The 16,100-nt window shown below is 38.6% G+C and overlaps 1 protein-coding gene across 12 annotated transcripts in view; it reads right to left on the bottom strand.

The window, feature by feature from the left end:
• The window catches only part of LOC124157741 (spectrin beta chain, non-erythrocytic 2), a 218,640-nt gene that overhangs the window by 99,776 nt on the left and 102,764 nt on the right, over nt 1-16,100 (bottom strand). For all 12 annotated transcript variants that reach the window (XM_046532735.1, XM_046532724.1, XM_046532725.1 and 9 more), the window contains exons 3-6: nt 2,894-3,061; nt 1,842-1,958; nt 1,476-1,584; nt 128-292 (exon numbers count right to left, since the gene is read on the bottom strand). In XM_046532735.1, coding sequence (XP_046388691.1) covers nt 128-292; nt 1,476-1,584; nt 1,842-1,958; nt 2,894-3,061 — 559 coding nt within the window. The remainder of the gene's footprint in view (nt 1-127; nt 293-1,475; nt 1,585-1,841; nt 1,959-2,893; nt 3,062-16,100) is intronic.

The raw sequence follows: 16,100 nt of genomic DNA, 5'->3' as shown, positions 1-16,100 counted from the left end.
AATATAATTTTGGCTACATTATAAGTTAGTGTAAAATCTCAAACTAAAATTGAAACAAAGTCAATCACAACATCAAGACCAATATTTCTAATTTAAAATTATGAAATTGCCTATCAAAAATTGTTACCTTCAGCATCAAGAAGCTTTGGAATTCCAAGGTCCTCTTGAGCAATATCAAAAGCCCTGTTGAGGTTTTCCATGTGCCTGGATGGTACAAGGGATTGGTAGTCGATGAGATCAGGCCGATGAGCATGAATGAGAGCATTGAATCCCAAACCACTTCGCCAAGAACCTGTTCAGTAGAATACTTATATTAGTCATCATAACAAATAAAAAATATCATCATGGGTGTTATATGCCTAAGGTACTTCATAGGATACCACAATAGGATAATGATTATCTGATATTTCATTAACAGACTATAGGATTATTTATGTGTTGAATTTAGGGGAGAGGTAACCAGCTCCCCAGTAATCTCTAAAAAAAAAAAAAGAGACGATGGTAATCTTTAAGATAGTTCTTCAATACTTTTTTTAAATTTCACGAGCTTGACAAACAATGTCTTAAAGTAATTGACGAATATGTACATATCTAAAAGCCACTTGTCAATGCATATCAGCCCTTACATGTGCTATGGCTAAGAGGTGCTGTATCACAAGTTTTTGCAATGTTTTGCCCTCGTCATTGGTATTTTTACAGCCAAATGTAAGGTTGCCTCTAAAAATAAAGCTTTTAATTCATAATTTTTAAAATATTAATTCCATTTTTAGAGATGCTTTTATATAATACAAACCCTGGGGTGGAAATAATAAACACCCTTGAATAAGAAACATCCTGTATGCCCTTCCTTATGCTAAAATCTACACTACTGTCATCACTATACTGAAAGAAATGTAAAAAGACATAATGCAACAACTATGTTACATTGAGAGGACTCCCTCCCTCAATACTTCCAGCAGAGAGCCATTCTTTAATGTACGTAAAATCCTATGATCAGCCTCCAAGCATTAATTCCCTTGAAATTATGAGAAACATCTTAATTTATAAATGAAAAATATAGAGTATAACTACAGGCATGCATAGGATTTTATTGCGTGTACCACAAGAGTGCTTATAAGTCCCTCCCCCTCTAAAATTTAGTCCTATGTATGAATGATTATGAAAAAAATGTCCTGATGAATGTGAAATTTTAAAAATTTCTAAATAAATTTTTCCCATATTTTTCTGCAATTCAACTTTCATTAGCATTTGAAGAAAATGAATTTTAATCTCAGCAATGCATGTGGTTAATAAGACATGAGATATTGAAGACACAAGAACTAAAACTTATAAGTTATAACTTCTACTTATTTCTACCTTTTGGATTAAACTTTTAAGGTATTATTAAAATCCAAAATTAATATATCCATATCACTCATTTTTAAAATAAAAACTGTGACAAAATATCTTCATATTTCCAAGAGAAACAAATGTACCTGTGAAGTCTTGTATGTTGACTCCATTGTACCCGCTAGTTTTTCTTTGACACCACAGTAATAATGCATCTTTCGCTGATTTCTTTTCACTACTTTCATTCTCTTCATCCTGAAAGAAAAAAACGGGAATATAAATAAATACTGCTGGCATCCTTTTTCAGGACAGATGGTGTAAACTTATTACCATAAAAAAGAAGCAAATATAATTTTAAATACAAGCAAAAATATCTAAATTTAAAGTCGACATTCTGACCTTCTAACAATGAGTTTAATTTGTAAATTAAACTCTGTTATGTAAAAAAGGTGCAGAAAAATAAAATTTTATAAGAATGATAAGCTCATAATTAAATTAAAATCAATACGTACCACATCTATTTCTATTTCTTGAATTTGGAACCTAAGAATTATGGTCCATATTAAACCTAATATCAGTCTTGGATTTCCATCTACAATATCTTCTGCTCCTATACTTTCTAAGCGAACCTGCAAATTAATACGTAAGTCATCATTAAATTGGAGAATCAAAAAATCTTTAATCTAGCTGTTCATCTAGGCATTTCATGTTAGTTATATAACTAATGAGTACACACTAAATTATTCATATTATAACCAGTTAAATTAAATTAACTTATAGTTCACTGAGTAAGTTAATTTGTTTCTTCAGCACATTTTCGTCTCCAACTGCAATTTATCATTGTTCGACTCTTCATGATTTGCGCCATTGCACTTTTTAACAAATAAATAAATATGCTTTCATGGAAACTTCATCAGGTTCAAAACTGGATCAGGTTCAGAGATTTAAAAAGAGAACTTTTCAACTAATAGCAAAGCGAAAGAGTACTCATTTTCAAAATTATTAGTTTAGTATTGGGTGAGTGATAAGTAGGTGATTCAATCTCACTCATGCATGATAAAAAATCTAAATAGCAAGATATAGCAGTGCCTCTGCAGCAATTATAGGGTTGTAATCATGGAAAGGAATGAGGTCAACCAGCTGGACAAACTCAAAGCACTGTCATCTGAAATTACAGCAATTTTTAGACACTAACATTTACAACTGATGGTAAATGAAGGAAGGCCCATTAGCAAGGTCAATGCCAAGGGAGAGCAGATGACTGCTGTCCCCCATCAAAAATTCGATATGGATATACTTAATTTAAAATTTACTGAAAAGGGCTACGGAAAGGTGTCCTGTCTCATCCTCTGTTCCTCAAAAGGCAAATCCTAACAAATCCAGGCTACACCTCCATTCAAAAATGAACTAGAGGAAATGGTAGCGAAAAATATCAATTCCTACCCATACATGCCACTCACAAAACTAAATAGAGCATCATCAGCATCATGGTGCTTTCAAAATATCTCAAGTAAAATAATAAAAAAATTACGTTATGGTTAATTATTTCAGAAGTCATCCTTACCTTTGTGTGAAGAAATGCCAAACTTTTATTAACATTTTCAATTTTATGAACACGCATATGACCCGTATTTGGCTTCCCAAGTTTCTCTCCAGATATGATTTCGAGGAGCTTCAACAACTTTCGTCCATCGGCTAAATCTTCGAACAGATCCTCCACCTCCATCCGGGCCTGAGGGAAGAAAACACTTGTTAACACTCATCGACATCAATTTTATATCCCTTAACACTACAATGATTGACGTAATTCTATTAAAAAAGCATATTTACCAAGAAAGAACTTCGTTATAACACTGAATAGCCATCATTAACAACTAATTATTTCCACACTACAACAAATACTTCTTCCAAAAGAGGAAATATCGGACCGTATATTCTGCTGAAGTTAAATGCAGACCTTACAAATGGAATTATCATGCAGGTATAGTGATAATACTGTCGCTATTAAAACAGAATGACCCCTTTCAAATGTTGACATTCCGAAATTACAAAGGTAGGCGCGAAAAAAACAAGTGAGGCACGGGAATTGACAACAGTTGAAAAATTAAACTGTATTGAGAAGTGCCAGAATGGACGAATTACGTCCGATTACGTCCATCGTCAGCTGATAAGTGCGTAAGCAACTTCCGCCTTTGATAGCTACGCGAACGTAGAGCATGCCTAACCGTAATCATCGAACTTCTTCTTGGTATACGTACCGTACTCTGATAGAGTGTTCGAAGTTACGCTCAATACGATATGTTAGGTACATGGAAGTGCTATTACTATGTAACAGTTTATAGATCAAACTTGGACATTTTATACAAGCAATATAATAACAAATACGTCGGCTAATATGTATCTATCACTTAATACCACCAGAGAACACTTACGGTGCAGAGTGGAAGGGATTTATACGCATTTAATCCGCCGATTTCTATGGCTGTGAACAACCCTTGTCACCGACAACGAGAGAGGAGCTTCCGAACAGAAAAAACACTGACAAACTATGCAGGGATGAGACTTCATCATGACAAATTGGGAGGCACCTGACATACTACTCGAAGCACTCGCTAATATATGGAAACAAAATGCCTTGATGAACTATGAATGCAATTGCTCGCGGAGGTGATGATGATTCTGTCCAAAAAGTAGAAGACGCTGAATGACACAACGATCCATTCGTTCACATATCCCAGAGAGTTACCCAGTAACGCATAACGGAAAGCACGACAACAACGTAGCGACAGTCTGACACTTGCAGCGTAGGGGTGAATTGGAGGGGCTGAAGGTCGGGGAGGTGCAGGATTTACGGCTGCCCGTGCCCCTCCCCCCAGTTATTCCAGGAAAATTTGTAAAGCTGGTAAATAATATAGTTCTCCAATGGAAGTATTCATTTCAACAAAAAAACAATTTTCAAAGATACATAAAGAATACCTAAAAGTCCCTTAGTCTAAGCGAACGCAGAGATTCGGCATCCCTGATAAAAATAAACTCCACCATGGTGGGTAAAGAAAGGGTAGTAGCCTTCATGGTGGGTAGTTACCCTTGCACAACCCACGCCCTACCCACCATTAAGGGTAAGGGAAGGATAGAAAAATCCTTCGTCTACCCTTCCTTGGGACTTAGCATTTATTGCTGAGGAAAACACACCCTGAAAGCGTCTCCTCAGCTACTTTCACCTGCTAAAGAGTATTGAGTTCTGTACAAGAACGTAAGCAGTCTTTGAACGCAAATATAGACGGGCTGCACAATTTATCTTAATAATTCCCCTAAGGAAAGCAATAATATACATATTCAGTAGCGTAGCTAGGGGTGGGGTCCCGGGTGGTCCGGAACCCCCGCCCCCCGAAATATAAAAACACAATCATTTTCCTTCATAAAAGAAAACAAAATATTGAAAAATAAAGAATTTAAAAAATATTTCTTTAACTATTGAAGTTTTTTCGATTATGAAAGGTGTTTGAACTAGTTTATAACCCATTACTTAGTATCCGGTTTTTCAAAAATTTCCCCACCTGGTTTTGGACCCCCCCCCCCCTCCCCGAGCGAAATTCCTGGCTACGCCACTGTACACAATAGTTTCTATAATTGCGTGAAAAAAGCTCATTTAGAAGTTCTTTCATTCACATTTTTAGGATGTAACCTATTAGTGTGGTTGACAATGAGACATCGCGAGAGTGATGTTCGGTATTTGAATGCCGATCTTATTTTCTGAAACGAAATAGGTGTGGTAGAAAAAAGTCACAGCTTTCTTCCACATAGGCCCGGGAGCGAATCTCATCTTAAGATTTTGTAGTATAAGTTCCGTTAAGAATCACCTCCTCTACATTATCTCGATAGCCGAGGTTGTCAAGGCGCTACTTCATCATTCTCCATTATATAAGTTCTGGGTTCAAGACCATCTTATAATTTTAGAAATCACTGTTGCAACTCATCCCCATTCGTTTAATTTAGTTGCTTTGCAATTTTTTAAATTTTTATGTTAATTTGTGGATTTTTAGTTTTTATATTAGTCCTACCCTTCCTCTACCCTTCATTGAGGCTGGCCCAACCCTTCCCCTTGACTCCAGGAAGGAGAGGGCCTACCCACCAATGCTCTAAAATACCCTTCGTCTACCCTTGCTGAAGGGTATAGGAAGGGTACACCTATCCTTCCCTTACCCTCATTGGAGGGGAAAACCTCTCCACAATGGAGGAGTTTATTCTTATCAGGGATACAACCAAGAGGAAGCAAAAAGTGGCGACCTTCCCAACAAAAACGATCTTCTCCGCTCCTGACGCTGGCAACGAATTCAGCGGAATCAATCGTGGTGGCCGAAAAATGGGGAAGAGGAAAGGTTAAACTGTCCCTCCGCCATCCGGGATACGGATATGCTGTACGAAAAAAATATTCGGATACATACGATTCCGATATTTTTTAAATTTAATAATAATAATAATAATGTCTTTATATTTGGGCGAGGTTGAGAATAAGAAGTCCCCTCTTCCACCTAACCCCTCGATAGCGTCAATGTAAATATATTTCATAACGGTAGATACACGCTTACAATTCAAAATATATAAATTACGGTATATTATTAGGAAACATACCTTAATATCGGCATATCAGTACCACTTTTATTGTACATGATTATGCTATACAAACGAAGGGATGATTACAGTTCGCCTCTATAGACTTATGGCAAATAAACTGACGGATACAAACAATGAGACGGTAAGGCATTGTTTTGAAATTCGATTTTCCTCTAAGTCAATTAAATTCAATGGATATTTCTAAATAAACCACAGACACGATAAAGAGAGATTGGATTGTATCCATCAAGTCAAATAGGCAGATGAGTACATCGTTAAAAATATACCGGTGCATCAGTCACATTCATATAGTGGCTAATTTTGATCCACAAATGAAGGGATGATTACATGTAGCCTAAAAAGAATTGTAACTGATGGGTACAAACAAAGAGATTACAGCTAAAGTATAATTTAAAGTTCACATTTGTCTCCATGCGAATAAAAGAAACTGGAATTCTCTCAATGACGAAAAAGAGCGCATAAAATCTCTCATATTGAAGGCAGGGAACCTGAAAAAGTTTAGTAAACTGCACAATTAAGCTGCGAAAAGTAGGCTTCCGCAACCATTACTAGATGATACAATGTTACAAATCCAGTTTAAGCATCCAGACTACTTAAATACATATGTGAAAAAATCTTTTCCTGCATAGGAATACCGATGGTGGTAAAAGTGAACCCAATTCCGATGAATTTTTAAAATAATGACATTAAAATGCAAAATAACTACCAATATTGAGAAAAAATTCAGGTGTTAGCAATTGCTTCCCTCATTTATTGGAAACACTCAGGGCAGTGTGGTAGCCAGGAATTTCGTTCGGGGGAGGGTCCAAAACCAGGGGGGAAATTTTTGAATAGCAGGGGGTAAAACTAACAATAAGTAGAGGATTTGAAACTAATTTTAACACTTTTCATGATCGAAAAACATAATTTTTCAAATAAATCTTTTTTAAGTAACGATTTTTCAATACTTCGTTTTCTTTCATGAAGCAATGTAACTCTGCTTTTATATTTCGGGGGGGGGGGGGGGGGGAGGAGGGAGGTAGTCCAGACCCCCCTCGCTACGCCACTGACTAAGGTTATTAATTGAACTTGAATTCCAATTTTCCATGAAAACCTGCTGAGGGAGAGGGGGGAGTAAAATAGTGAACAGTAATCCTAATACGGAGGATACTGACGTTCTGAAAAAAACGTCGAGAAGACCGGTAAACGGCTTGCTGTTGAATCTCCATGAATTGGGAAAATAGAACGGATGTACTCGAATGCTGATTTATAGAGCACATCCAAGGACGGAGTTAGGAGGGGGCACAGGGGCTCGTGCCCCCTCCCCATCCCCCCAGAAGCTTAAATAAGAGACAAGATTTTTAATACGGTTATCATTACGTTCGTTTTATTTTGTGTAATACGGAGCCTCGATCACTTAATTTAATATTAATAAATTTTAAATCAAAATAAAGAGAATATTATCCATAGCAATCGTTGTATTTTGTTTTTGATATCAAATATGAGAAGACCTGTAAGACCCGTGTGCCTCCTCTAGAAAAAAATCCTGGATACGTCCCTGCTCAGCGCTGTATAAAAGCTTCTGCGAGTAAAACCGAGATATATAAATGAAAATATTATAAAAACCAACAGTATTTTCTGAATATCTAGAGAAAACTGAATAGGACGATTTGAAAAATTCTAAGAGAGATCAGCCGCTTACACGCAAGAGACAACCCCTTCCCACTCCACTCTAAGCTTTTCTACCTTCCAGCAGGAGGATAACACAGCCTCTCTAAACGAGATGGCATTTTTCCGGTTTTCGGAGAACTTCTCACTCAAGGTCGACGAAAAGGCAACCGCTTTAATTCCCTTCATAAGTTCTCTTCCTCCCCTCCCGCCTTCTCATTCCATGCCACGATCCAAGAACAGGATGCTCACCAAGAAAAGCGTAATCCCTACATCCGCATTTTGACCAAGCACGCTTCGCCCATTTATTCTCAATTTTTGGATAGGCGGTTATTTGCTTTATCTTGCGAGAAGGGTTTAATTAGCGACTTTCTTAACCGTTAAGCGAAAAAAATGCGTAACCATTTGTGCGAATGTCAGAATTGCAGATAAAAACTAATTTATTTCATTCAAATAAGAACACGCACAGTACTAGATTTAAAATATTAATTGAGATACTATCACCGTGTTAAAATATTCCGGGATGAAGTCCTATCTCCATCATTTTATCGTTCCAACAGTGTGTCAATACGAAATGTGTTGGACACAATATCGACATAAGGGTTCCAGTCTCCTACAAAATATTATTTCTATAGATCGTCCCATTGAAAATCACAATATGTATTCCTTTCACAATGTGTAAACTTTTTCTTTCCCCCGTTAAAAGAAATAAAATCACTTAAGCGAAAAAATAAATGATAAAGGCTACAAAAATTGTAAACATGCTTTACAAAATACCATCTATAGTCATATTATATTCAAGTTTCCTGAAAAAAAATATCGAAGAATGATGGTCTTTCAATCATGCACTTGGTCAACTTGCCGAGCGTCGAAATCTCTGGAGATTATTCCGTTTGCATATGACAAAGACGCTTACGTAGTTCACCTTTTCGCTCAACTTAAGGAGCATTGGAAAATAATGAATATTGCAGCTAAAAAGCACAGCTAGAACCAAGCGATCGAGCAAACAACACATCACTACGATCAAATTAATGCCATTTGGCCAGTCTTTTGCCGTTTTCGTGACCCATGGTACGTTAATACCTATTCTCCGATATTAAAAGACTGGAATTACTGACGAAATTCTCAGATGAAATATTGATTTGAACAGTGAGCCATCGACACAAATGCGTGAATGTGAAGGACACTAAAAGCATCTCAAGAAGAGAAATATATTCACTTCAAACACTTGAATATAACATTAATGAAATCAAAGTTTTAATTAGAATTTCTCCACTGCAAATCATGTCTTAGTTATTCTCGGCTATTACGAATATATACACTTATTTTGATTCTATAAAACGAATCTCTAACATAGAAATAAAACAGGAGATTGAATAAAGAGCACGTAATTACCCAGGATCAAAACTAGGAGGGGGGGAATAAGCCATGGTTGTCCAAATCGTAACATTAAAGATTGGAAAAGATGAATGAAGCCAACATTTTAAAACAACTAGAAATGCGCTTTATTATTTTTTTTTCTTGCTTGAAAAAATTTATTTTAGTAACATTTGTTGTACTAATATCATTTTTCGTGGGTTTATAGAAAATTTGTTGAAAACTTTCGTTTCAATCCAGTCCTAATTTTCCTTAAAGACTTTTAGGATTTTTACTTCTAGGGGGGCAGCTGCCCCCTGTCCTACTGTCCCTCTCTGGGTACAACCATGCACCAGAGACAGTTTTCACCACAGATTAAAAATAACATGCGCAATAAATGGATCAGCAGATTTCACGGCAAGAATAGAGAATTAGGAGAGGACGAGCAGGTTGAAGCACTGAATAAAACAGCGGAAATATAAGAGTAGTATATCCCTATGGAATTAGTTTTAACGATGGTCACAGAAAGACAATGCATGCACAATGAGTGAACCAACAGTATTCAAGATAGTTCAAGAGGGAATTTGAAGTCACAAGGGGATAAGGGAGAGGAGAGAAAGGGCCAAAGAGGGCCGATCTTCCGAGAAGACTGCTCAAAGAGCGCCTTGTAATAGCTGGGGCGTGATGTAAAGAAGACAAGCGGAGGGGAGGAGCCGGCTTTAAAAGATTCCGGGCGGCAAAACGGCCGCATGATAAAGGTGACGGGTGGAGTGAGGAGATTTCCCTTGGATGTGCCTCAGGTAAGGAGAGAGGGGGGAGGGATAAGAATCCGAGAGAGGCCACTGCGCGCGAGGAGAGAATGAACCCCCGCAGACCCGCCTTTTATCCTCGTCTACAATGGGCATAAAGGCAGGTTTATGGAAAAATTGAATTAATAACTTAACGAAAAATTAGTTTCTTGGCTCATGGGCGTTCATAAAAAAACTCGCTTTCGCTCTTCGGGAGTTTTTTTTTAATATGGACTGATTCATACAATTGTTTGGGGTCAACGAGATTAGATACGACCAAAATTTATACAATCGATCCCTCATAAATCGTCTGAAACCTTAAGGTCCGAAGGATTAAGAGATAATGCTACCTCGATGTCTTTTCTGGAGCTCAATCCCATTACATCGCTATACCCATGCTACATTTCAACTTGAGATATCTCCTTCCATTATTCGCAGTTTGAGGTGGCAAAACTCGGAAAAAAAGCGAATGAAAATACTACTATGACACGCCGAGTTCAGATAATTTCGCCCTAATTTAAAATCGACAAAACCCCAAGTAAAGTTTAGAGTTAATTTTACCATTATCCACGCTCATTTTCATATGAGACCTTGGGTCATGTAATCTCATTTTATGTCTTCCCTAAGCTTATTTTATTGATATAATTATCTTAAAACAGCTTCTAGGCGTCAGCCGACTGAGAGCCATGATAACGTTTTACTATGGACGTAATCCGTAAGAAAAAAAGGAGCTAAAATTAATTTCTACAATTCATACAAGTCGTAAGAATGTTGGCCAAGTGCCATCCTAACTACTTATGAATGGCAAATAAGAGTAACTCCAGCACGACTGGTGTCAGGGTAGTCTCGCCAAACCAGAAATAGGTAGGAGTGAAAATAATAAAAAAATATTAATTATATATAATCTTGATGTAAACTGGAACGTAGTATAGAGAGTTGTTTCATATTTAATATGGTGTCATCCTCACATATTAGTAAATTAAAAGATGCTGGCAATTTTCCACGAAAACTCAGTTTTTTCAATTTCACTTCACGCCTCAATTTCCCTACGTGCATTGAAACTGAAGTATTTGTGGAAAATTGCCAGTAACTTATAATTTACTAATAGAACCTGAAAATAAAACAATCATTTAAATCCACGAATAGGTTATTCAAAGAATGCTAAAACCTTAAGTCTTCCGATCTGGTTTAAAACATTGAAAAATTATTTACAGAGGTTTAGAGAGCGGTACATAAATTCGCCCACCGCTGCGGTTAAATAAAGTTTCACAAAAATCTAGGGAAACAACTAATTGATGTGAAAAGACACGATAAAATAACAGTTGACGAGGTTTGATATCGGAACTCAACTATCTCCGTCAGCTCCTTTATTTTTCATTTTTATATGGTCCCCAATCGGACGTATGACTTAAGTCGCAAGACGTAAGGGAACCAAAATGCCAATCTACCATTGATGTAACCATTAGTAAATAAGTCGTAACAAACGTGACCAAGCACCATTTTGTGGCTTACGTTCGGCCAATCAAAGTGCGTCCACAGCACGACTGGCGTCAAAGTGGTGTCTCACCAAACCGCAAGTGAATGGTACGAAATGCAATTGACAACAGCCAAGAAGCGAAAACTACGGCCTAGGCGTACCGTGGATGCATTGAATACATGAGTAGATAAATGTAAACTAAATATAGGATTCAATGAGCGAGCGAAATATTACATTTAATACCATTGAATGTTTACGATCAGCAAAGAATGAATAAATAATTAAAACCTAAAATTGTCCTATCAGCAAGATACAAGTCTGCATTTGTACCTCGGGTCTCTAGTTTCTAGATAGGGTTTAAGATAAAAATTATTCACTGAGGTTTAGAGCACGTTACAGAAAGCCGCTGATAGTTTAGGCCAAATTAAGCATTAAAAATCTGCTTAATGTGACAAAACTCGAGTCGCGATGACTAGACTTGATATGGAACTTCATTATGATTTTTTTCTCACGGATTATGCCTCCCATTGAAGAAAAGAAATTTCTTAGGGCTTCTGCAGAGGGGGAGTCGAAGGAGCTCGAACGCTCCCGAAAAGTTTCATAAATAAGGTCTTCAGAATATTCCCACACATGAACCCCCTCTGAATATTTTACCAAAATATGGCTTTTGCCTTGTACACACTACAGACTTAACTTAAGTGACTTCACTTAAATATAATCTTAAATGTGGTGCGGTAGCTACACTTGAGCTTTAAGTCGACTTCAGCACCGTGATTGTCTACATCGGGAAACAGTTATGTTGACAGATGAAGGTCTAGGAGAGCAATTAGTGATTCTTTGATCCAAAGCGACTGTTATTTGAAATAAACTTCCAAACTCCGTGAATTAACCATTTTGGATTTAGAAGGTTAAAAGGAAAGACCGATTTCAGTTCCTGAGGGAACGCTATATGGCGAGAGGTGATGGAGCCAGAGGAATTTCGAATTACTAAGTGTGACTTCGTGGAATGACATATTCATAACGTAAACGAAAACACTTATTGCTAGTCAAATTCCACTGCTTTATTAAAACCATTGATGTTAAATTTCAACCTTTAATTCCTCCCACGTCCAATGAAATCGCCATATCTTATCCCCCTCGGCATCCCTAGGACTAAAATTGAAGCCCTATGCAATGGTTTCAATAACAGTGTGTGGGATGTTACTGAGTGCATTCGTTTACGTTATTTTCGATTATGACACCATGGAAATTTAACTGTTTCACCGGATCTTCTGCCGTCGTCTCATTGTCAGTCTTAAAATTCCTTAAAACGTTTCTAAGTTTTATAAATCGAGTTTCACCGTGAGCAACAGGCATAGCAATTAGTTTTCACGGAAATAAAACCAACAATAAGATGAGAAACTCCACAAAATAAGTTCGTCGATTTAATAACCCCAACACTAGAAATTAACTAACGAAATGGAACGCTCAATAACCGCATCATAGAATACAGCACAACTTAGAACATAATCAACGGGATGATTCAGGAGTGAGATGGGTATTATGTGCCATTTACAACACTTGAAGAGCTTCAACCGTGCGGAAACAGTTGACTACGCAATTTAAGTTGGGTTCTAAGATGACTTAAGTGGAGGTGTGCTTAAATGAAGCTGGTGACACCTACACTACCACCTTAAATAGAGAGCCAACTTAAGTAGTCACTTAAGTTACTAGTGTAGACCCGGCATTTGCGCCTTGCGTTCATTGTTGACCAGGTATTACAGCGCAGTAGGGGAACCAGAATGGTGATGCGTGCGGGGAGGGGTTTGTTATGAGGGAAAGGCTTCTTGACGAGATAAGGGGTAAGACGTAAAGGGGGCGGGGCCGCCAGCAAGAGTGAGGAGGGGGAAGAAAGGTCATGAAACCTGCTGGACCTGTTCTCCCTGCTGCCGCGTCTTTGCTCCAAGGAGTGGGGAAACTCATGGCGGGAGAAACACCACCGCTGCTACGTCTCTCGCTCACAGTGTTTATTTTTTCTTCCTTCTTCCCCGTCGGAAGTCAGCGCGACTGGGGAGTCTCGGCCTATTTAGAGGTGGGTAAAACCATTACTTCACGGCATCGATTGCCTCTGATACTGATACATTACAGTATCGCGTATTGAGCAACGATTTCTTCACGGCATTGATTACAACGGATGCTGATACATTTCAGTATTGAGTAACGATTAGTTTACGGTATCGATTACAACTGATACTGGTACATTTCAGTAACGAGTATTGAGTAGCGATTACCTTGTCCTCACAATCCTTGGATGTGTTTACTTCCACTGACGATTTCCAGTAATATCCATTTACTGTCAGTATAAAATACTTTGTAACCAGATGTCCAATTTGGAAGTACCTTGGTTCATCTCAAAAGGCGAGTACCGATTCCTTTGTGGCGATTGTAGATACATACTCGTACATATTTCTATGGTCTATTGCTGAGGTTACCATTCCAAGGCTAGGAGGCTACCACCTCTCTCACTCTAAGGTCTCGCGGTGCCTGAGGGGAGCGAACCGGGGGAAAAAGGAGGTTTGGGCACTATCCCCGAATATTTTGGAATTTTAAGATTCGAAATTGGCGACTTTGTTGGTCTTATAATTTATTTCTGTGTCATTTTCACATTGTTAATGAGTGAGAGGACGCTAAAAACCGTTTTAGAGGGAATAATGATCGAAAACCGGGGAGGGGAGAGAAAGAGAATAAGAATCATAAATAAAACGAAATGTTACGGGCCTATTAATTAATAATGATATAAGGAGGCAGAAGATTTAGTAGGCCTTGGAAACATACTGTTCCACGTAGTTACTGAATGTACTAATATTAGCGAGCCACTACGGATATTATTCCACACCTTCGAAAATGAAGTAACAGCAAAACTAGCTAGCTCGCGCGTGTTATGCATGAGCCAGTTTGAGGCGGGAAAGTTATTGCCGGTGCGGTTTGAGGGTGGGAGGTAGGGGGTGTCTTACAAGGCGGGCTTGGGACAGGCGGGAATACGCGGAAGGAGGGCGATAGCAGCCCCCTCCGGCGGAAAAAAATTCGCGGGCGCAAAAGGGGCTTCTCCCTCGAAAACAATTTTCGGCAGCGCACAGGGCTTCGCAACTTCATTTCTTATTCCCAAGGCCCAAAGGAAAGATGCCGAGCCCCTACAGAGTCAAACAATCAGCGAGGCCATCTTCGATCTTTCGAGTTTCGAAATAACTGTTCTCAACACCTATACGCCGTATTCCTAACATCACACCTAAACGCAACAAAACCCCACTTGCATATTATGCTTTTACTTGCCTGTGCTCTTCAAACTTGCGAGATTCGAACTTTGCACCTTAAAATTTAATGAGCTTGTCAGTTACTAAAATCCACCCTTTTGGTGGAGAAAAACCCACCCACGCGGGGCTCAATCCCGTGCCCTCTGGCTTAACTGCGCCGCCAAGTCGTCGGCAGACAGTAATATGGAATCAGTTTAATTTTTTAAATATTTTTTAAGTAACTAAGCACTTACAGCATCATAATATGATGATCGAGAGTAATAAGGTTGCTGTTTGTTTTCCTACTTAGAAATTTTTTCTACTTTTCCGGTATCTTGGGAGTATGACATAGATTTGCAAAACGGGGTTTCAGGAGGACTAACTTCAACGAAAAAGTAATGCTCACAAAACTCACGCACCTTCGCACAAGGATAATGCATTGAAAGGAAGAAATATAAAAAAATAAGTTCGAAAATCTTGCTGGTTGTCAATAAGTTTCTGCTTTTGTAAGCAACGTAGTGCAGCGGACACACCATCACCTAAATCGCCATTGTAAGAATACAAACTAAGATAGGTAACGCTCCTGCCGTATTTAGCTTTGGTTAACTAACTATCCGCGGCAAAAGAGCATTTGTTACCAGTGGCGTAACTAGGAATATGCTTTGGGGGGGGATGGGATGACCTGGGGTGGGAACCCCCCCCCCCAAGGTAACGGGGGACCGGAAAATTTTTTTGAAAAAGTACTAGCCTGGAAATATGTTTTACGCCATTTTGGCACTAACAATTTAACTTTGATGCGGTTATTACTTGTCAAAACTAGACAATAGTTTTCAATGTTTTTTTATTTCTCTGAGGCTTTGGTGGGGATCTATCCTTCATCCCCCCATAGTTACGCCACCGTTTGTAAGTGTGTTAGCCTCACCACATCATCCATACGACCTGATGCTGGGGCCTAAGGCCATTGAGACGAAGGGTACGCACAATCGTATGTTTGACTTTTATGGCCTAAGGTTCACGATTTACAGCCTGACCTAAGACCCACATTAGCCATACCACTCGAAATCGAAATATGTTTAGTGGTCCGTACTCAACTCGTGAAAACTGGCAACCAGCAAATCTAAAATTAAGATTCAAGCAAAATAGAGCCGAGATATTTGCACCACGGAGTCGCGGTTCGATTTGCTGCAGCTGGTGCACGAACGGATGAGATCCGTATTAACTTCCCTAAATTCACCATCCAGCTTCTCATTTGAATACAAAGCCAGCATGTCCAGGGAGAATAAAAATCAAACCAAGGGCACGATTCCAATTTTCCCAGGTGACAGGAGTTGACTTCACCCCAATCCAATGAGCGGCGCATGCATTGACAGGCATTATCTCGAAAAGGCTTATATAATATCGCCATACTTATTTATATAATCTAGCATTGCACCCACTTCTCAACGATATCTCGAGACCTCGAGATACGGCAAGAAATTGACGATGACCTTCCTCAATAGCAACAACAGCCAAGGGCGGATCAAGGATTTTTTTCCGGGAGGGGGGGGAGAGAACACCAGGGTCTGATAGGCAAACGGGCTTCTCCTATTTGGGATTAAA

The sequence above is a fragment of the Ischnura elegans genome, chromosome 4 (genome assembly GCF_921293095.1).
Source record: "Ischnura elegans chromosome 4, ioIscEleg1.1, whole genome shotgun sequence".
NCBI lineage: Eukaryota > Metazoa > Arthropoda > Insecta > Odonata > Coenagrionidae > Ischnura > Ischnura elegans.
The sequence above is the reverse complement of the archived record's forward strand: the minus strand, read 5'-3'. Positions and strand labels throughout refer to the sequence as shown.